The 23,017-nt window shown below is 43.0% G+C and overlaps 1 protein-coding gene across 1 annotated transcript in view; it reads left to right on the top strand.

Moving 5' to 3' along the window:
* The window catches only part of LOC133364875 (histone deacetylase 9-like), a 498,851-nt gene that overhangs the window by 454,805 nt on the left and 21,029 nt on the right, over positions 1-23,017 (top strand). The window contains exons 17-18 of the mRNA XM_061585819.1: positions 640-689; positions 21,516-21,623. Coding sequence (XP_061441803.1) covers positions 640-689; positions 21,516-21,623 — 158 coding nt within the window. The remainder of the gene's footprint in view (positions 1-639; positions 690-21,515; positions 21,624-23,017) is intronic.

The raw sequence follows: 23,017 nt of genomic DNA, 5'->3' as shown, positions 1-23,017 counted from the left end.
TGATAAAAGTAAATCACAAAATGGATGGCATGGGCATTAAAAAAAGGAGAGGAACCAGTACTCTATACCAGTGAGTACTGTCACAAAAAGGCCCTGGGCTTATTAGATTTGTACATTGCTTCCCACTGAGAAAGTCCCAAAGCAATTTACAATCAAAATCAAAAATAAAATCACATAAACATTATTAAAAACAGATTCAACAGTACAATCATATCATTGGTGCTCCCCAAATGCCTGGGAAAACAAAATAAAGGCTTTGCCTGGTGTCAAAATGATGACAAAGTTGGCGCAAAGTGGGCCTCCCTGGGAGAGCATTCCATAAATGATGCGAGGGAGCTACTACAGAGAAGGCCCTTTCTCTCATCACTATCCTTTGGAACTCCCTTTGAGTTAACATGCAGAGAAGGGCCTCAGATTATGATCTCAGGGTCCAGGCATGTTCATGTGGGGAAAGGTCCTTTAGGTGCAGGGATTTAACCAGCCCAAAGTTTCTCTTGCTTTGTACTATTGGGAAAGATTTAAGAGATGAATTGTTATTATTTATTGACTCTCTATTGAAAAAGGATTGACAATAGAGAACTAGAATGAAGGAATTCTACACTCAGTTTTACTGTTTTCTCTTCTTTTTAATACATACAGGCAACGTGCCACAAAAACTATTTTCGTTGCTGCCCTGTGGAGGCCTTGGGGTAAGTAGGTTTTGCTTTGGTATAATAAGGTGGCATAAACAACTTTGTATTGTCCAGTGGAAGCTGGCCCATTAGGGAGAATGGGGCACTGTCCCACCAATCTCAGTCTGCTCTCAGCCAGCCCCCATGTGCCTACCTCCTTACTTACAACTAGGGTTGCCAGGTCCGAACCATTCAAAAACCTGAGAAAATGGGGGCAGACCCTAGTGACATCACGGGGCGGCCCTAGTGACAGCATGGGGCGGGCCCTAGTGATGTCATTAAACATGATACATTGTATCAACCACAGTTGCTTGGAGCATACCATTAAAAAAAATTCTCTGGAGATTAAAATAGAAATCTTACCTAAAATAGGGTGTTCCTAGGTCCATCTGAAGTGACAAGGTCATTCTTTCTCACAAGCTTAGGGTGATGCAAAATGGAAATGGACTGCCTTCAAGTTGATCCCAGATAGGGTCTTCATGGTAAGCAGTATTCAGACAGAGGTGGTTTACTATTGCCTTCCTCTGAGTCTGAGAGGCAGTGACTGGCCCAAGGTCACCCAGTGAGCTTCATGGCTGTGTGGGGATTCAAACCCTGGTCTCCCAGGTCACAGTTCAACACGTTTAGGGAACATTTAATATAGCTTACTTGCTTCTGGCAAGAAGGGTTTACGTGCCCTCAGGCCAGGCCATTACTGGAAGAAAGGAGCTCAGTGTTGCAGAGATGTTAGATGGGAGCACAGATGGATGACCCTGAAGGCAGCAACTGTAAACATGCTTATTAAGGAACTAAGCCCCATAGAACTCAATAGGAGTTATTTCTGAGTAGATATGGTTGCAGCCATGTTAAATTAAACCAGAACTATCACTAGCTAGCCAGTACAGAGCAACAATCAAGTAGGTGAAATCTGGTTTTCCTGTTCAAAACCCATGCTTGCATAGAACTCTGTCCCAAGTTCACTAAGTTATTTAGTGGTACAGGTTGCGGAGGCAAGGTGCCTCTCATTTTTCCTGTCCTGCACCTGACTTTCATAACACTATCTGGCCACTGAGAAGGTGGGAAATGGACTGGATCCAAGTGTCCCCTTTTCCAAGCTTCCATCTGTTTACATGGCTACTTCTCTGGAACAGGCCCGGCTGAATGCTTCTTATTTGTACTCATCTGTTAGTAAAAAGTACCAATTTATACATGTTTGTGTTTTTTATCCATGACATAGAATCTTGTTGGTACAAAACTTTTAGTGCAGTTTCATACCTTTTTAAATGTTTTCTACTGAGGTTTTTAGTATTGTTATATTGGTTTTAAGATGCTGTGAAACACCTAGAGTACACATTTGGGAAGAAGTATAAAAGTATAGCTAATAACTGATTTAACAATAAATATTGCAACTGGAAATCTGATCATCAATAACTCTTTGCATGCTTCTGGGGGCAGCTTTTAGATCCAAGCCTGCAGGATCTAGAACCCAAGAGCTCCAAACTGGGCTAACTTGGTTTAAATGGAGCAAACAGGATTCTTTGATGTTTTTTGTTATCATTTGTCCCCCTCGATAACCACTTTGCTTTGGCAGGGGAAAGGCTCAGGATGCACCTCAGCAAAGATGTTGATGCTAGGCCCTTAAAAGATGCAGCCCTTTGCTGTGGGCTGCAGCCTGGCAATTCTGGCACCAGATGCTTATTCTCTAGACAAGCACGTAAACTTTTGTCTATAATTAAGTGACAAGTGGGACTATAACAAAATGTTGCAGTATATCCTCAATTCATAGCAGGAGTACTTCTGTTGAGGTATCCAACCGTTCAGCCATGCCCTCTTCTGGGATGCTAGAAGCAGTAAGATACTCAAGTAGCCAATCACCTTCCTTTTGGAGGAAGGGTGGGATACAAATTTTATAAATAATAATAAATAATTTTCTAACTTCCTCTATGTACTTCTCAAGGGAGAAGAAAGGCAACCACCCTCATTTCATGACCAAGTGGGGAGTAAGGAGGGAAGGGTCTCAATGACTTTGTGGGCACCAGTGGTGGACCTCAAGGCACAGTTGTACCCACAGGCACCACAGTGGTGACCCTTGCCTTAGATCATGCACCCCAAATGTAACATTTGGAAGTGTGGGGAAATATTTATTTGCTCCTCTTTAATGGTGTGGCTAAAGCATGCCAAGGGGTAAGCAACCCCCTGGGCCAGGTGACATGCTCAGCAGAACCCAAGTGATAGTCCTGTAACACTTCGGACTGCAGGTAGGTTGGTGGGGGCTTTTAAAAAAATCTTACCTACATTTATACCCCATTTCCCAGCCTCCAAGAAAGAGGCATCTTAACAGTAAAAAAGATAACATACATAGAAAGCCAGAAATAAATAAAGAGAAGAGCTACAAGGTCTAATTGGTTAGTCAGCTACATTTTTATCAATGAAAAGGGTGCCACAATTCATTGCAAAGTGCTTCTGATGCCACATGTACCATTTTAAAAGATGCCTAATCTCCTCCACCACCACCTTTTTATCTCGGGAGGGAACAGCTCTTCCCTCCTGCCCAGTTGTTCCTAGTATGCAACCTTTAAAATATATATATATATATATATATATCAAGTGATTAATCAGGTGAGACTGAGAGCCCTAATAAAAAGGGATAAAACAGCCGCAGACGGCCAGTTCCACTAAAGACAGGTTGCAAACACCTTCCTGAAAGAGAAAGATCTCTTGACCAGAGTACCATGTAGGCGGAAGGGAGGTTTGACTCAGAATGCTCTCTCGCTTTCAAAACACAGTAAAATAAACACAGAAGAATCGCGGCACACAGAAAAGGCGCATGTTGGCGGAGGGGGTAACAGCGTTGAGAAGGCTGCCCCCCAGGTCCCACCTCCGATCTCCAACCGCCCTTCCAGGGAGGGCTGGGAGGCACCCCCGGCCTGCCAGTGCAGCCAACGCTGAGCTAGACGGAGCAGGCGCCCGGCTGGGTCCAAGGGTGGTTCCGATGCTCCGGAAGGCATGGAAACACCCCGATGCGCGTGTGCTTCATGGCCCGTCTCCACAGGGCCTTCCGTCCCTCGCCCCGACGGCAGCGGCAGGTGCAGGCAGCCGAGGGAGAGCCTGGTCGTGGCGCCATGCGGCCCGAGCCTGCGCTGCCCTTGCGGCTCTGCCCGCCTCGCCAGCCGCCCACGCCCGTGCTGCCCTTGCAGCTCTGCCCACCTCGCCAGCCGCCCGTGCGCCAGGCACCGCCCGCGGAAGCAGCTTCCATGGCAGCGCGCCCGCGGGAGCCCAGAGCAGGTCCACCGCACTGGCACTGGCACAGCCCCCCCACCTGCGGCCTTCCACTCAATGCAACAGAAGCTGTGCCGCGCAAAGAAAGCCAGCTGCAGGCGGGGAAGGCAGAGGGGTGCCCCTCCCCCTGCCTTTATTCCTACCCGATGGGGGAGGTGTCCCCAGCCACCTACCCAAGAGGACAGCAGGACTCACGGGCAGGGGGTGTCTCCACCTCCCCTCCGCGACCCTGGTCCGTCTGCGCACTGAAAACCGTCTCCCCTCGTCCACCCTGCCCAACACATGCAAAGGAGGCAGGAGCCCAACGGCACCTCCGCGCTGCAGGCCAGCCACACACACACCCCGAGCAGCCCTGCGGGGTTGCGCCCGGCCTCCCCCTTCGCACCTACCTTCTTTGACTCCCGGCAGCTTGGACTGGTCGATGGCATGCTGATTTCAGCCATGTTGGCCGCCCAGCTGGCTGGCTCCCTCCAGCTCTCTGTGCACCAGGACGAGGAGGAGGAAGGGGGTGAGCCCCCACCCAGCCCCTCCTTTCCCTGCCTCCGAGGAGCTGGCGTGGCAAGAGTTATGATGGGGTCCCCCAGGCAGAGACGCTGCAGCTGCCACTGCTGAGCTCCATTGCGGCCACTCCTGCCCAGCACCTGTGCCTCACTGGGAAAAGGCAGGCGGGCGGGAAGACGCTGTTTCCTCCTCCTGCGCCTGCGCCTGCCAGGGAAAAGGCGGGTGGGCGGGAAGAGCCTTCAGCAGCATACGCATGCATGAATCATGCATGCATGGCTGGGGGAGGTGCTTCAAAACCGGAGATCTACCTATTTAGCGTAAATATGGCCGGAGGCCGGAGACGGCCCCCTTTTGCCGGAGACTCCGGCAGAAAACCGGAGACCTGGCAACCCTACTTACAACAAGAAGTCAACTGGGTAACACTGTCTGTCATCTTCGTGTCAGTGTTGCCCTTAAAGTGACCTTAGTGTCAGTGTTGCCCTTAAAGAACTCACCAGAGAGGAGTTGTGGATGAAACTAGAGTTAGTTGGCTCCGCTTGTCATTGGGCCTAACTCCACCTACTGTTGGGCTCCCCGGCTTCAGCCTCATCAGTCCCAATAGGCACCAGCTACCATTGGTACTGGGTTGGAATCTAACGCTATATAACATTAGACTTCACAGGAAGCTTATACTTTCACCTTATCGTTCTAACCAAGATACAACTGTTATATTTCTAGACTTCGGTACAATGAAATGGTGCGTAACTTCAAATTAATATACCATAGATAGATAGATATATTTGTACACAGTGGATTTTAAACTTCATCAGGAATACATTATTCATAAACAAACAAGGCAGCCTGGACAACAGTACTGTTACCATGCAACCTTGTTTATCCAAACTCCTTAAGCACCATCAAGTATAATACATATTGTATTCAAGAATAATACATATTCTATATCCCTCTGTGTGAATGTATTTGTAGATTGTAAGAATGTACTTACTGCTCTCTGTATGTAAAATGTAATGAAATACATATTATTTATATGAGAGAGAGAAATCTGAGCATATGCAAGTCCTATCCAGGTGTTTGAAAAAATGCATGAGGGCCCAAGCTGTGTATGGGCCATGGCCCTCTGTGTGCCACCCGCCCCCCGTGGCCCAGCCTGCTGCACTTCTAACCTCCCTGCATTGATCTAAAAGGGCTGAAGAGGAAGTTCATTCGTGCAGAGGCAAATGAGCAGGGAATCCCCCTTCAGTCCTTCAGACTCAATGCATAAAGATCAGAGGTGGAAGGGGCTGAGGAAGTGCATATGGGGCCATTGGACGCTGGACCATTTCATGTGCCCTCAAGCCCCCTACCCAGTTTCTGCCATTACAAGTTGAATGCCTGAACAGGGCTACAGTTACTTTTCCTTCCTCCCTTCCTCCCTTCCTTCCTTCCATTTATCAGCTGCCCAATAGCAACAGAGAATTAGGGTAGTACTGTGGTTAGAGTGTTGGACTATGACCTGGATACCATGGTTCAGATTCCCAATCAGCCATGAAGCTCACTGGGTGACCTTGGGCCAGTCACCAATACTCAGCCTAACCTATCTCACAAGGTTGTGTGAGGATATTATGGAGAGGGGGAGAGCCAGATCCACCACCAGGAGGAAAGCTGGGATCTAAAGCAATAATAATTACATTTTTAAAAAATAGTTCTCTGTGCAAAGTACATTATAAAGATTTACAAAATACTGAATGACTGGATAAAATCAGGACTGAAGACTAAGGGGATAGCCAAAGGGGGCTTTAATGAAGGCTTTGAAGGAAGGGAGAGGGGTGGCACCACAAACACCAGTTCCTGTGTAGCTCTGAGCACACTTGTTGATGCTATATAAATAGTAAATAATGTATCAGCAGTAGTAGTGGCTGAATATCAACACAAGGCTTACTTACACACAGTGCATTTTTTTTCTGAGAAAATCCTGAAATAATTTCTTCTCTTTGTTCTGTATTTTTTTGTATTTTTAATTATTATTAATAAATACATAAGTGCAAGCTTTCTGATAACTCATCAGCTTCTAGCTTCAAAGCTAAAAGCCAAAACTTGGAAGTGATTAGTGAACCTGCCCAAACTTCCCTGGATACATATGGCTCAGAGGAGGCCACACCAATCACATCACTATTGGCAGTCAATACGATTTTTGACATGCTGTAAAAAAGAAAGAAAGAAAAAAAGAAGCATAAAAGGTCTTACAGCATTTGTTTAGATGACGAATGGACTCTCAAGCTGTGCTGGGGCTAAGTTTGGGTTTCAGTCCTGGTACTCCAGGGATGGTCCTGCAGACAAATGAGAATTCCACATTTATCTTATAAAACTAGGCAGTTGCCCAATACAAAGATGCTTGAAAGATAAAGAAGGGAGGAAAAAATTCAAGCAGAAAGGGAAAGGCAATGTGCAGTGTCAGACTTCTAAACTGAACGATGCCACTCTCAGGAAGTGCTAATGTAACACCTTGCAGAAATTCAGGCATGTAGTACAGAAGTGTTAAATTAGGCTTAACTGCAGACATCACTGTGCCGAACTCTGTATCCTTTTTAATCAGCCTAGCTACTTTTGGCAGATGAGAATGATTTGATCGGTATGGTATAAATGTACCTAACTGGACAAAAAAAAAAAGTGAAGATGCATCAGCTCTGTTGATTTAGGTAAAATTCAGCTAAGAAAGGACTTGGCAACATATTTTAGAGGGATACACTGGTGATATCTTATGAGCCAGAAGGCTGTGGCTATTTTGCATGGTTTAGTTGCATGTAATTGGTGTTAGCTGCTTATGATGTCCATGAACATGATGAATGCCAACATCAACTGGCATATGTTTTGACAGAAGACTATGTTGCTTCTGAAACTTGAATCCTTGGTATTTGAGAAAAGAGAAAACCACAGTTGAAATGTTGGGAAAGTTTTACTTTTTATGTGCCTCCTTTTTATAATGTTTCACTGTTTTATGTTATTTAGGCGTAAGTTCTTCACCTGCTTTTTATGAAATGGCCAGAAACACTTCCTTAAAAAAAAAAAAGACTGAAGGTTTTGGGCCAAATAGAGTGCAAGGGGGTAGAGCGAGAAGGGAAAATGTATTGTGTGGTTGCATAATGCTTTGGAGCCATAGGTTGACCACTCCTGATTTAGGACAATTTTTTATGACTGTCATGCAGAGAAGATGCAACGAAACTGGACAGAGTGCTCGACATTTCCTTCCTCCATTGATCACCAGCGTTTAGGAGGGTAAATGATGAATAAAGATATTACTTCACAGCTTGCTGTGGTAACAGCCCTACTTAGCTGTTCTCACATACTTTGGGATAGAGAATGAGATATTCTGTTTCCGATCCACAATTGAAGTGGCAGATGAAGGAGCATATGGGTAGATTCCTTCCTTGTGGAGAGAATGTGGGCTCTGAAGACTAGGGTAAGACTTCCTTCAGTTGTGACCATCTCAGAGTACCAGTAGTCCATACCAAGCCAAAATCTGGTGGTCCAGTTCCATAACAAACATGTAATATCGTCTTTGCCTTTTTAGTTATGGTGAAATAAAACACAAGTAGAGAAGCAGAACGTTCTTATTTTATCACTAAATTATGCATGTAATAGGCATATTCAGTAATTTCATGTGGCTGAAATTTTCGTGGCACTCTTAGGTATCCTTATGCGGATGCAAGGTCTAGTGAAATCCATGGGACATGCATCAAAGTGAAAAGGCTTGGGAAGGCCATTTCAAACAAAGATCCTCACAGTAAGAAACTTTCACGTGCTCCTGGGGGTGTTGTTGGCAGGTTGCCCAGGGAAGCTGAACCCTGGGCCTTTTGCAGCTGGCTCTGGATTACAGTAGCAGATGGTGGGATGAGGTGGTGGTGCTCACCTGACCTCCTGACAGCTGAGTTCCTGCTGCTTACTAGGAAGGAGAGGGGGAGGGAGGAGTTAGTGGGGAGGCTGGCATGGTACAAACACACCAGCAGGAGAATTGGATTAGCTCTGCTGGCACGTTTGTAGTGCACTGATCTCCCCGCTGCCACCCCCTATTCATCCCAGTCATCAGCAGCAACTCATCCACTGCTTTTGGATTTTCTGGCCCTTCCCCTCACCTTAAACTTTGTTTTTAGACACCTTTGCTTATAGGGCAGCTGGGCACACTGCAAAGGACAGTGTGAGAGCCTAGCTACTCACCACCTTGATTTTCCAGAGGCATAAACATACGGACAATGCTTGTTTGTGTCATGGTCCTCATCCCTGAGCCCATTAAATACCTAGCAATGTCCCTGAATGCTCCCACTTAAAAAAGCTGTCAATGGCTACTAGTCATGATGGTTATGTTCTGCCTCCATAATCAGAGGCAGTATGCTCTTGCGCTCAGGTTCTGCTTGCTGGTAGGCATCTGGTTGGCCACTGTGAGAACAGGATGCTGGATTAGATGGGTGTTCAGCAGGGTTCTTCTTATGTTCTTATGAAACCTTATAAGTATTCACATAGTGGGAGTAATGTCTGAAACTGCCCTGAAATGGCAGCAGGCTTATGTGCTGGATTGAGCCAGCTTTCAAAGGCTCACGGAGTTCTGTAAACATGCCCTGGCACTGTTGTTTTCCAGGAATGACAAGCTCTTTGACAACAGTCAAATCTTAATGCCACACACAATTCTTAAAGGAAGGAACACTTTGGAAAAGGAATAGATTCCGTTTCTACTTGTTTATTACTGAAGAGAGAGGAGGGGATGAGTTGAAGGAAATGTATTTACTCTGGAAACAAATGGCAAAGTGTGAGCCTCTAAAAGCTTTTGTACCTTCTAAGACACATGGATTTAGTAAAGAGAGCATAAATCACCAGATGACATGACAAATGCATGGTTTCCCGAATTACTTCGCATTTTTTATGAACTGCTAGATCATTCCACAAAAGTTGACAATTTTGCTAAATTTTGCTAATACTATTTTCTGCTGTTTTGTATTTATAGCCTCTCGCTATGACATGCAAATTTGTGTGTATGTATATATACAGATATATAGTATTTCAGCAATGACAGTGAAGGATCTTGAGACAGTGACAGGGTTGGGACCTCTCAGGATTGTTCTGAGGATAAAATTATGGAAGGCTATGTATGCTGCCTTAACCTCACAGGAGGAAAGATGAAATATAAATGTAGACCCTCCCTACCCAGACGTTACATATCCAGTCCATATTGGTTGCACTGTATTCCATAACTCTGATTTCAGAGGCCCAGATTGCCCCATCACCGATAACATTCTGACCCCATGTGAAAACAGTTGTTTAGCCCACTCTGCCTTTGGCTGCTACGTGAACAGTGCTTTTGCACCTGATCTCTTTGGAATTTGTCAATTAGCAGCATTGATCCATCCCACTGGATCAGTTCCAGTCTGGCTTCAGGCCTAGTCATGTCACTGAAACTGTCTTGGTCACCCTGGTTGATGACATTTGTCAGGAGACAGATGGGAGGAGTGCGACCCTGTACCTTCTCCTTCTCCTCAGTGGGTTTTGAAACTGTTGACCACAGGACCCTTCTGGAGCATCTCAGGGAGGTGAGGACTGGGGGCACTGTGCTTTGGTGCTTCTGCTCCTACTTCCAGGGCCATTTTCAGAAAGGAGTTATGGGAGGCTAATGTTTGGCACCAGAATTGTCCGGGGGCTATTACACGCTGGCCCCAAGGACATGGTAGAGCCATCTGAGGCCCGCTGTAATGAATTTGCTAGGCACTTCCAGGATAAAATATTTAGCATCTGCCAGGACTTAGACTCCATTGTTTTAGCAGGTGCATCAAGCGGGGTATCCAGAGCACAGCCTTGTCCCGATTTCTTGGATGAGTTTCAGCTTGGTACAGCTTGAGGACGTTGACAAGGTGCTTGGACAGGTTCGTGCAACCACTTCTGTGCTGGATCCTTGCCCTTCTTGGCTAATAAAAGCTAGCAGGGATGAAACAGCCGGCTGGACCAGGGAAATGATTAATGCCTCTCTGTGAGACAGGATGGTCCCTGGCTGCTTGAAAGAGGCTGTAGTGAGACCACTCCTGAAGAGACCCTCCCTGGACCCAGAAAATCTTAATAACTATAGGCCGGTAGCAAATGTTCCATTCCTGGGCAAGGTCCTTGAATGAGTGGTTGCAGGCCAGCTCCAGACACTCTTGGATGAGACCAATTATCTGGATCCATTTCAGTCAGGTTTCAGGCCTGGTTTTGGCAGAGAAACAACCTTGGTTGCCCTGTATGATGACCTCTGTTGGGAGAGAGACAGGGGGAGTGTGACTCTGTTGATTCTCCTTGATCTCTCAGTGGCTTTCGATACCATTGACCATGGTATCCTTCTGGGGAGACTGGCTGAGTTGGGAGTGGGAGGGGCTGCATGGCGGTGGTTCCGCTCCTACTGTCCCATCCAGAGCCGGAACTACGAGGCTGAGACGCGGGTGCAATTAAATCTCATTTTATTAAAGTAATGGATACATCAAAGGCATTGCGCTTCATAGAAAAACCTGCACTAACTCACTAAAATCCCTAACTACACTCTAGACATGCTCTGCGGCGTATGAAGGAAGTTGACTCAGCAGCTCCCCACAAAGTAGGGAACATTTTCGATCGTAATCTCTGACTCCTTCACAAGTCCTGTCTCTGCCCTGTCCGTTTCTCGTGGTGGTGGGAGCAAGGTGACGGGGGGCGTGTCTCTAACGGCTCATCGGAAGACACCTGCTCCTGACTAATGGGCTTGAGGTCAGCGGGCTGCGTCACACTGGTGGCATCCTAGGAACTGCTTGGCAAGGGAGGAGTTGACACTTTTGCTGGAGCTTCCCCCAACAGGTCCTCAGCAGCAACTAGGGACGGCGTGCTCTCCTCCTCAGAGATCGCGCCATCCGTGGGAACTGGCTGGAATTCAGGCTCGCTTTCTCCCCCCCCCCAAGGTCCCGCTCAGACTCAACAACTCCCAAGTCTTCTGTGTCTTCTGGCAGCGGAGGCGTCTGAAACTCATGCCTCCCCCCTTCCTGTCCCTTCTGGGAGAGCTGAGGCTCAACACCTACTTGGCGGGTCGGCTCCAGAAGGTGGTGCTTGGGGAACACCGCTTGGGACCTTGGACTCTCCAGTATGGGGTTCCGCAGGGGTCAGTTCTGTCCCCCATGCTGTTCAACATCTACATGAAACCATTGGGTGCAGTCATCTGGAGCTTTGGAGTGTGTTGCCATCAGTATGTTGATGAGATGCAGTTCTATTTCTCCTTTTCATCTTCTTCAGGTGAGGCTGTCAATGTGCTAAACTAGTGCCTGGCTGCAACAATGGACTGGATGAGGGCTAATTAACTGAGGGTCAATCCAGAGAAGACTGAGATGCTGCTAGTGGGTGGATGTCCAACCTGTCCTGTATGGGGTTGCACTCCCCCTGAAGGAGCAGGTTCGTAGCTTGGGGGTTCTCCTAGAACCATCTCTGTCACTTGAGGCTCAGGTAGCCTCGGTGGCATAGAGTGCCTTCTACCAACTTCGGTTGGTGGCCCAGCTACGCCCCTCTCTGGACAGGGATAACCTGGCTTCAGTTGTCCATGCTCTGGTAACCTCCAAGTTAGATTACTGCAATGAGCTCTACATGGAGCTGCCTTTGAAGATGGTTTGGAAGCTGCAGCTTGTGCAAAATGCAGCAGCCAGATTGGTAACAGGGACCAGACGGTTTGAACAGAAACCAATTCTGGCCCGCTTGCATTGGCTGCCTGTATGTTTCTGAGCTCAATTCAAGGTGCTGGTTTTAACCTATAAAGCCTTACACGGCTTAGGACCACAATACCTGATGGAACACCTCTCCCAACACAAACCCACCCGTACACTATGCTCAACATACAAGGCCCTCTTCCAGGTGCCTACTCGGAGGGAAGGTGGGAGGGTGGCAACAAAAGGGCCTTCTCAGTGGTGGCCCCCAAATTATGGAATTATTTCCCTGATGAGGTGGGTCTGGCACCAACACTGTTAACTTTTCGGTGCCAGGTCTAGACTTTTCTCTTCTCCCAGGCATTTTAGCGTGTGTTTTTAAATTGCTTTTTAAAAAATGTGTTTTTAAATTTGTATATATGTTTTTAATTGTTGTAAACTGCCCAGAGAGCTTCAGCTATGGGGCGGTATACAAATGCAATAAATAAATAAATAAATAAAATGGAAGCTGTCCTGTGGTGTCCCTCAGGGTTCCATCTTGTCCCCCAAGCTATTTAACATCTGTATGAAACCGTTGGGACCTGTCATCAGGGAATTTGGAGTGAGGTGTCACCAATATGCAGATGGCACATCCAGCTCTATCTCTCTGTTCTGTCTGAATTGGAAGAGGTAGTTGCACTTTAGACTGGTGCTTGGGGGTGGTGATGGGCTGGATGTAGGTTGATAATTTGAGGCTGAATGCTGAAAAGACAGAGGTGTTATGTTTCCTGAGTTCTCACATCTGGTGGGCAGATGGCCTGTCCTGGATGGGATTGCACTGCCTTGGAAGGATCAGGTCTGAAAGTTGGGGGTACTCCTGGATTCAACCTTTCACTGAAGGTTCAGTTGGCCTCGGTGGGTAGGAGTGATTTTTTTCAGCTACAGCTGGTTTGCCAGCTATGGCCCATTTTGTACAGCGATGACTTGGCCACTGTACTGCACAGAGCTTGGAAAAGTTATTTTTTTTAACTACAACACCCATCAGCCCCAACCAGCATGGCCACTGGATTGGACTGATGAGAGTTGTAGTTCAAAAAAGTAACTTTTCCAAGCTCTGGTACTGCATGCTTTGATAACTTCCAGATTGGATTGTTGCAATGTGCTCTGTGTGGGACTGCCCTTGAAGATGACTCAGAAACGTCAACTGTTTCAAAGTGCGGCAACCAGATTATTGGCTGGGGTTCCACGTAGATCTTATAGAATTCTTACTTTAAAACAGCTGCATTGGTTGCCAGTTCATTTCCAGGCTCAATTTAAGGTGCTCACACTAGCATTTAAAGGGTTAAATGACTTAGGCCCCAAATATCAGAGAGGCCGCCTCCTTCCCTACAGACCCTCTTGAGTGTTAAAATCAGCAGAAGGAGCCATCTTGGTAGTTCCACCACTCTTAGATATTTGGGGTGTGTGTGTGCCTGGGAGAGAGCATTGTCTGTAGCAGACCCTAGGTTGTGGAATTCCCTCACCACAGAGGTGTGTCTGGCACCTTCATTATACAGTTTTTGTCATATGCTGAAGACCCTCTCCAGCTGTGAATGTCATTTGTTTTACACTATTTTTAATATCGTATTTTATATTATTGTGGTGTTGTGACCCGTTCTTGGATCTTTTGCCAAAGGGCAGGTTAATACACTTAACAACAACAACAACACCTGGACAGTAGGATGGTTGCTTAAATATCTTTATCCTTTATTCAGGCAAGCAAGAGACATTATCAGAGCTCAAGGGTGCATTCCAGCCAGGCAAAACACTCAAGGATGGTGTGAAGCAGGGCTAGTAAGGAGTGTGGCCGCCTGGGGAGCATAAGAACATAAGAAGAAGCTGCTGGAACAAGCCAGTGGACCATTTGGTCCAGCATCCTGTTGTCACAATGGCCAACCAGATGCCTATAAGAAGCCTACACGGACATGAGCACAACAACACTCTCCCCTCCTGCGGTTTCCAGCAATTGGGATTCAGAAGTATACTGCTTCTGACAATGGAGGCAGAACAAGCCATTGGTAGCCTTATCCTCCATGAATTTATCTAATCCTCTTTTAAAGCTATCCAAATTGGCGAGCATTGCTACCTCTTGTGGGAATGAATTCCGTAGTTTAACTATGTTCTGTGTGCAGAGCTTGGAAAAGTTACTTTTTTGAACTACAACTCCCATCAGCCCCAGCCAGTAATGGCCACTGGATTGGGCTGATGGGAGTTGTAGTTCAAAAAAGTAACTTTTCCAAGCTCTGTCTGTGTGAAGAAGTCCTTTCTTTTGTGTGCCCCAAATCTTCCAATATTCAGCTTCATTGGATGTCCCTGAGTTCTTCTAGTGTTATAAGAGAGGGAGAAAAACTTTTCTCTATCCACTTTCTCTATACCAAGCATAACTGTATACGTTTCTATCATATGGCCTCTTACTTGCCTTTTCTCTAAACTAAAAAGCCCCAAAAGTGCCATATGGGAGTTACTCCATCCTCTTGACCAGTTTGGTTACCCTTTTCTGACCCTTTCCCAACTCTGCAATATCCTTTTTGATGTGAGAAGACTATTGCTGTACACAGTGTTCCAAATGCAGTCTCACCATATACTTGTATAGCGGCATTATATCAGCAGTTTTCACTCCTTTCCTAATGATCCTTAGCATGGAATTTGCCTTTCTCACAGCTGCTGCATACTGGGTTAACATCTTCACTAAACTATCCACTACGATCCCAAGGTCACATTCAGTCACTGCCAGTTCAGACTCCATGAGTGTATATGTGAAATTAAGATTTTTTACCTGAATATGCATCACTATATATTTGTTTACATTGAATTACATCTTAAAGACAGATGCAAAGAATTCATTTAGTTTCTCTTCAATCTAGTTATCCTCCTTTAGCACATTTTTTGGTTCCCTTGTCATCCAAAAGTCCAAATGTATTTCTAGCTGGTCTCTTGCTAGCAATGTATTTGTTGTTGGTCTTCATGTTTTTAGCAATGTGTTCCTCAAATTCTATTTTAGTATCCCTTATTGTCTGCTTGCATTTCTTGTGCCAAAGTTTGTGTTCCTTTTTATTCTCCTCATTTGGACAAGATTTCCATTTTCTAAAGGAAGCCTTCTTGTGTCTAATAGCTTCTTTGACTGCTCACTAACCATACTGGAATCCTCTTAGCCCTGGTGGTACCTTTCCTTATCTGTGGTATAAATTCCAGCTGAGCTTCTAATACTGTGGTTTTAAACAACTCCTAAGCATTTGGAGGGATTTGACTCTTTTGACTTTGCTTTTCAACTTGTTTTTTACTAATCTCCTCATGAGAGTCCCGAAAGCTAGACAGAGAGGCCTCAAGGGCCTGAGGTTCCCTATCCCTGGGATGATGAGAGGTGCTTATTTATAAACACACATTTTTCCATGGTTCCAGAATACAAGAATGTTGCATGTTGCTGAGAGTATAGTGGAGAATAAACTAATCTCTCTTTCAGAACACATTACCCAAGCCTATTTTTTTTTGGGGGGGGGCTTATCCATGCTGTAGGTAAAAATCCAGTAGCTTTCACATGGGATAAATGCAAATTAATTTTTATTTAAGCCATCCAGCCTTTATAAATAACTCCACATACACTTCAGGGACAGGTAGTTTAATTTCTATCATCTGTGGCTTTCCTAAGGTCTAGCTTTGTTACACATGCCAGTGATTGAACTACATTAGATGTATTTGGAAAAGCTTGCACCAACTATATTCATTCAGGAAATTCTGAATGAAGTAAATCCATATGTGCCTTAAGAGTTTTAGACTTCAGAGTGGGACTGCGTATTCTGGCTTGTAACATTGTCATGAATAATTCTGTCTGTTTGAAGTGTTGCTGAAAGATGAACAATGTTGATGCCTTAACTTTAAGTGTAGTTGTGTTTCAAAACTTAAGTGTCGGTTCTTTTAAGAAGTCTGTTGATGCTCATTTTTCCTTGGATGAATATCTCATATATATTGTGGGTATATATCTCATGATTATTTAAATAGTATAATATTGATTTTGGGCTGGTGGACACATGGAAGAGGGCTTTTTCAGTGGTGGACCCACATTTGTGAAACTCTGTTGTAATTAGGATTCAACAGTGTCCATCATTACAGGCTTTTATGTATGGAAAACATATTTGTGTACTGCTTTTTCATAACTGTAAGGATTTTAATTGGGTATTGTTATGCAGTTGCTTTATTTTGTGATTTCTGGGGTTTTTCTGTGCTGTTTGTTAAGGGTGCTGAGAGTTGTTAGCAGACATCTATTTTCCTCACAAAGTTATATTTCCCAGAGTTCCCTGCGAAGAGGGATTGACTGTTAAACCACTCTGAGAATTGTAGGTCTGTGAGGGGAGCTCACTCTGCCTTCCTCATAATCCTTTAGATCACACTGGATTTTTAATATTTGAGATCTTTCAATCTGAGGTATTCTTTGAACGATTTTTTTTTCATTATTAAAATTTTTCAAAAGACAAACAAAACAAAGTCAAACAACAAAAACATAACAATACAACAAAAGAAAAAAAATAGTTGACTTCCGATTTGTCGCAGATCAGCTATAAGTATATAATATATATCAAACCTGTCCCTTAATATATACATACAGGATCACTTTTCTCCATAGGTTATCTTAATTAATCGTCAAATCCCAATATCATCATTTTGTTTTGATCTTTCAACAAAAAGTCTAAGAGAGGCTTCCATTCCTTAAGAAATGTGTCTGTCGAGTTTTCTCTAAGTAAGCATGTCAATTTATCCATCTCTACTAAGTCCATTAATTTCAATAGCCATTCTTCCGTTGTTGGTGTTGATTCCATTTTCCACTTTTGTGCATATAATAATCTTGCTGCTGTAATCATATATAATATTATTCTTCCATATTTCTTTTCTATTTGTTTATCCATAAAACCCAATAAAAAAAATTCTGTTTTTGACTGAATATCTTTAGAATTTTTTGCATCATCCTACCTATCTGTGCCCAAAATGATTTTGCCTTTTTACACAACCACCACATATGATAAAATGATCCTTCTTGTTGTTTACATTTCCAACAAACATTAGAAACATTACTATACATTTTTGACAACTTTTCTGGAGTCATGTACCAACGATACATCATTTTATAGAAATTTTCTTTAAGATTATAGCATAATGTAAATCTCAGGCCTTTTTTCCACATATTTTCCCATTGATCCATTTGTATGTTATAACCAAAAATTTTTGCCCACTTTACCATACACTCTTTTACTTGTTCTTCTTCCATATCCATTTTCAGCAAGAGTTTATACATTTTTGCAATTATATTTTCATCATTTGTACACAAACCTATTTCAAAATCAGATTTACTTATTTCAAACCCATACATTTTCTTATCCATTTTATATCTTTCTAACAATTGTAAATAGGCAAACCATTGAGAACTATATCCTTCCTTTATCAGTTGTTCTCTCTCTTTCATTATATATTCTCCATGTACATTTTCTAATAGTTCTTGATAAGTTAACCATTTCTCTTTTCCAGCCATTTCTCTTCTGTAAAAAGCTTCTTGACTTGAGACACATAATGGTATTTTCGAATAGAACCTTGGTTTATATCTATTCCATATTTTCAACAGAGGACGTCTTATAAAGTGATTATTAAAGTCTACATTTACTTTTACTTTGTCATACCATAGATATCCATGCCATCCCCACTTTAGGTTATGGCCCTTCAAATCCAATAGTCTTTTATTCCTCAATAAAATCCATTCCTTTATCCAGACTAAACAACAGGCAGCAAAATAAAGTCTCAGATTTGGTAATCCCAGACCTCCTCTTTCTTTGGCATCTTGTAGTAATTTAAATTTAACTCTTGGTTTTTTTCCCTGCCATACAAATTTAGAGATATCTTTTTGCCATTGTTTAAAAGGTAAGTCAGAGGATATTACAGGTATTGTTTGAAACAGAAACATCATTCTCGGTAATACATTCATTTTTATCACAGATATTCTACCCATTAATGACAATTGTAGTTTATCCCATCTTAGCAGATCTTTCTTAATCTCTGTCCATAATTTTTCATAATTATTATGAAACAACTTTGAATTTTTATTTGTCATAATAATACCTAAATATTTCAACTTTTTCTCTATTGTAAAATCTGTCTTGTCCATTAACTCTTTCTGTTCCCTTAAAGATAAATTTTTCACCAACATCTTTGTTTTTTGATTGTTGATCTTGAATCCTGCTAACAGTCCAAATTCTTTTAATTTGTCCATCAATGCATTAATTCCTTCCAAAGGGTTTTCTAATACAATTATCAAATCATCAGCAAATGCTCTCAGTTTATATTCTTCTTTTTTTTATCTTTAGTCCCGAAATCCTTTTATCTTGCCTTATATCTCTAAGCAGCACTTCTAAGACCAGAATAAATAGAAGGGGAGATAATGGACATCCCTGTCTTGTACCCTTTTGTATTTCACATGAATCCGTTAAATCTCCATTAACAATTATCTGAGCCTTCTGAGATGTATAATCGATCTAATCCATTTTATAAAATTGTCTCCAAAATCCATTTGCTCCAAAACCTGAAACATAAATTTCCAATTCAAATTATCAAATGCTTTCTCAGCATCTAAGAAAATCAAAGCTGCTTGTTTATCATTTCGTTGTTCTAAATATTCCAACACATTCAAAACATTCCTGAAGTTGTCACGTAATTGTCTTTTAGGTAAAAACCCCGATTGATCTTCCTGGATAAATTGTTGCAATATTATTTTCATTCTTTCTGCCAAAATCATTGTAAATCACTGGGTTATCAGCAGTGTACTATAAATGTTTGGAGGAAGAACTCTTGTTACCTTTACAGTATACAATGAATTCTATTTTGCAAGAGGGGAAGATACCGGATAGTTGGAAAAATGCTAACATAACATTAATACCTAAAGAGGAGCAAGATTTAACTAAAACAAAAAAATATTGGCCGATATCTCTATTGAATAATGACTATAAAATCTGAGCTATTCTTTATCTCTTTGTTGAACTCCCCCATTCTTTCAAAATCTTATGGAAATGACTGGTGAGTTTCCTTCAAAAAATAACATTTGACTAAACATCTGACTTTTAGTTTTGTTGGAAGTTTATATTAATTATGCACCACTATGCATTGTATTTATTGCAGGTCAGCTCATCTTATCAATACAGGTCAGCCAAGTGACTAATTTCTGATGAAGCACTATGTGTGACTACATTGTGTATTACAAATTCATTGACTACTAAGGAAAACAACTTGGGGGTCTAAACGAACTTGGTCTCTAGAATTAAGCCATTCATTTTTATAAAATCAGCTTGAAGTTAAGGCATCATTCTGGATACTTGAGTTCATATTCATTGCATTTTACACTGTATAAACATCATTCATATGTTTATTATATGTTCATCCTTTCTATAAGATTAAAGTTGCATTTTATTTTTGTATACATTTTAGCAGCACTTTCCACAGATATTACTCCTACCCAGCTCTGTACCCAAGTCTAAGAACAGAACAATGAGTAAGAACAGAAGGATAAAACATTGGATGGAAGTAAAACAGGCTGTTTTACAAAAAAAAAAAAAAAAAGTAAACAGCCTTCACCAACCTGATGCCCTCCAGATGTTTTGGACTACAAAGCCTATCAGCCCCAGCCTGAAGTGCAATCCCAAGCATCTGAAGGGCACTGGCATGGCAAAGGCTGACATAGAATAAAACAAGAAAAAGTGAGTGAAGGACTTTTGATTGCTTCATAATTCATGTTGTGGAAGAAAGGTGACCAATGCAACACCTACCCTCATCTGACAAAAGCAACAGACATTGCATCACAGTTTGTTCACCTCTGTACAAATCAGTATTAATTCCACTGTGGCCTAAGCTACAGAGATCAGCAGAAAATGCTTAAACAACACACTAAGGCTGCCATGTCTACTAGAAGTAAATCCAATTCAATGGGGCTTATTTCCAGGTAAGTGGAGTTAGGATTGCAGCGTTAGACAATGACATCATTCATTTAATTATTAGCAAGTGACTCTGAATTAAAATCATATGTAGACTATATTTAGATTATATATTTAAGAAGATGTTATTTGCTACTGCATGCATCAGAGTTATCTGCATTAAAGCACTATTAGCTTCAAAGTTATAAGAATACTGAGCAAGGCAGGTTATCATTAGTGCTTGAAAAAATAAACTGTTTGCGATGTCAATCTAAGATGCCATCACTTATGGGTTAAATCAAGACAAAATGTTTTTTTAAAATCACACTATATCTGTTAATTAGCCAGGATATCTATGCTATCTATGACTGTTTTTTGTGAATGGTTCCCTGCCCCACTATAAGTATTAAGACAATCATCTCAGCAATTATCACCAATCTGCTACTGTAAAAGGTTAGATGCTTCTGTTTAAAATATAGTTAAGCTCTAATTATCACTTACTGTAATGTTTGCATCTCATTGCCATTCAAGTCCCTTACCACATTCTCCTTTATGTACCTGCTGGCCAACTAATATTTCACTTCATTCATGTGATGAAGTGGGCTTGAGTCCATAAAAGTGTATGCCATAATAAATGTATTAGTTTTTGAGGTGCTCCAAGTCTCTTTGATTATTTTTGCAATTCCTATGAGTGAAATGTTACTCCCTGAAGAAGACGATAATGCCCATGGGATCCTCCCCCTTATTTACACAGCCATCCCCATCCTAGCTTCCAGATGATACAGCTGCCACCTATGTTAGCTGGCAGTGGGAAGGAGAGCCCATTTGCTCCAGATTGCACGTGCCCCCTAGACCATTGTACCCCACAAATCTGCCCCATCTTCCCTGCCTGCTCATTGGTGCTAGATTTCAGCAGCTTTTCTGATGCACATTGACAGCAACTTTAAGAACTCCTTGTATTTTATGAATATGAACTATGGTTACCATTTCCCCTTGCCCCACGCCACCCCTCAAAAGGTGTTTGCTACAGCTTGAGTTCATTATAACATAGCTTTTCTGTAAGCGTATGCCATTTCATTGAAGCTTTTGTTCTGGCTTTTTGGAAAAGCTAATTCTTTCCTTAGAAATAAAGCTACATCAAATGTATGTTGCATCTGTTACTGTGGCCTGATGTTCAACAAGCCCGTTAACTAGGCCAGCGCTGGCCTATGTAATGCTGTTTGTAATGAGAAATCTAAACAGGGAATGGCAGTGAGGCATGACAGGAATGTGTTTCCATTGGAGAAGTCAGTGTAGAGAAAAAGTGTAAGCAAAGCCATGTCCAGAAGGCCTTTTCAGCTGGCCAAGACGGAAGACTAATGTTATTGTACATTGGCTGTCACCCTGCCAGCCCTCCCTCACTGATTTGTTTTCTCTTATACTCTCTCTCTCCCTCTCCTTCCCCACCCCACCCCCTCTGCTAACTGTTTGCTCAGGTGGACAGTGACACCATTTGGAATGAGCTGCATTCGTCCGGTGCTGCACGCATGGCTGTTGGCTGTGTCATCGAATTGGCTTCCAAAGTGGCCTCAGGAGAGCTGAAGGTGAGGTCTGGGTTGCATTGTGTGTGGGAAAAGTAGGGGAGAAGCTGAAAGCAATGTTGTTGTTCTGGGGTTGAAGGAAAGGGAGCGGAGAAAGAATGGGGAAGATGGCGGGTCACGAAGGCGTGGTAATCTAAATAGCCACACTTGGTAATCAGCAGATAGTTTTATTACTCAAAGCTTTCCAATTCACCAGAGAGACTTTGGCTGCCAGCGTACGACAGTATTATTATTGCATTTCTTTTACCACAGAGTCAGTTGCACAACCATTCTCCAAGTTAGAAATGACTCAGAGGATGTACAGATCTGGCACGCCATTCTGAAATTCCCTTTTGAAATGAATTTTAAATAAATTATGATTGAGTTGAAAGGGTAGCCTCAAAAAATGCCACCCAAGGCGAAGAAAAGTAAATAATGGACTTGTGGGCTTTGAAGAAAGAATGAAATTGTTGATTAGAAGGGTAATGATGCAGAGTATGCCTTTCCATCAAACAATCGCAAACTCAAAGCACTTCCCCACTCCCCTCCACCCCAACCTCCTTTTGAGCTTCCTTTCTACATGATCTGAAAAGAATGAGATACAAAACCCAAATTATCCCCAGTCTAAACAATTTATAAAACCTGCATACTTGACAGACGTTGACATTTTATTTGATGTTATAACAGCCCCATTTTGAAGGTAGGTCATGTATAGCCTGAATGTTCAGATACTCCAGTAAACTTTCTTAGAAGTGACATGGGCTGTTTTCACACATGGAGCTAATTCTGCTAGTTTAATGGATTAAAAAGGTAGCGCTTCTGTCCCAATTTCTAAAATCCCTTTCACACTAAAGTACCTCTTGCACTAAGGAATAGCAGCTTTTTCAGCTGATATACTGGCATTTCACGTAACTGTCTTTCACATGGCAGCAATGAACAGAGCCTCATTTTCATCCCTCACCCGTTATACACATGTGCACTGCAATTCCTCCAGTAGCAGCACATGCGCCCTGTAGTTCCTTCATTAGCATGGGCTTTTTTAAAAAAAAGTGCTGTGTATTCCAATATACTGGTAATTGTATTGACACAGGGGTGTGTGGGGCATTTAGTTGTGTGTGCGCTGATGCTGGAATAATGGTACAAAAAAAAAAACCCACGCAAAAGGGTGGGGGGAAAGTGGAACCATAAAAGGGCGGCAGGCACGCTACTGCTCAAAATGAAGCCCCGCCACTCTGCCACTTTAAAGAACCAGCACGGCAGTGGAAAGAGGGGCTGTAGTGCTGTTGCTCCATGGAGCAGGACAGATGCCATGCTGCCACTCACAAGAGCAGGCACAGGGAGAAGCCTCACGCTGCCATTCTATGGAGCAGGGGAGGGGGCCTGAAGGGGCAAGAGGAAACCCCACACTCAGCAAAAGC

The sequence above is a fragment of the Rhineura floridana genome, chromosome 10 (assembly GCF_030035675.1).
Source record: "Rhineura floridana isolate rRhiFlo1 chromosome 10, rRhiFlo1.hap2, whole genome shotgun sequence".
Lineage (NCBI taxonomy): Eukaryota > Metazoa > Chordata > Lepidosauria > Squamata > Rhineuridae > Rhineura > Rhineura floridana.
This window is presented reverse-complemented; position numbering and strand designations above follow the sequence as displayed.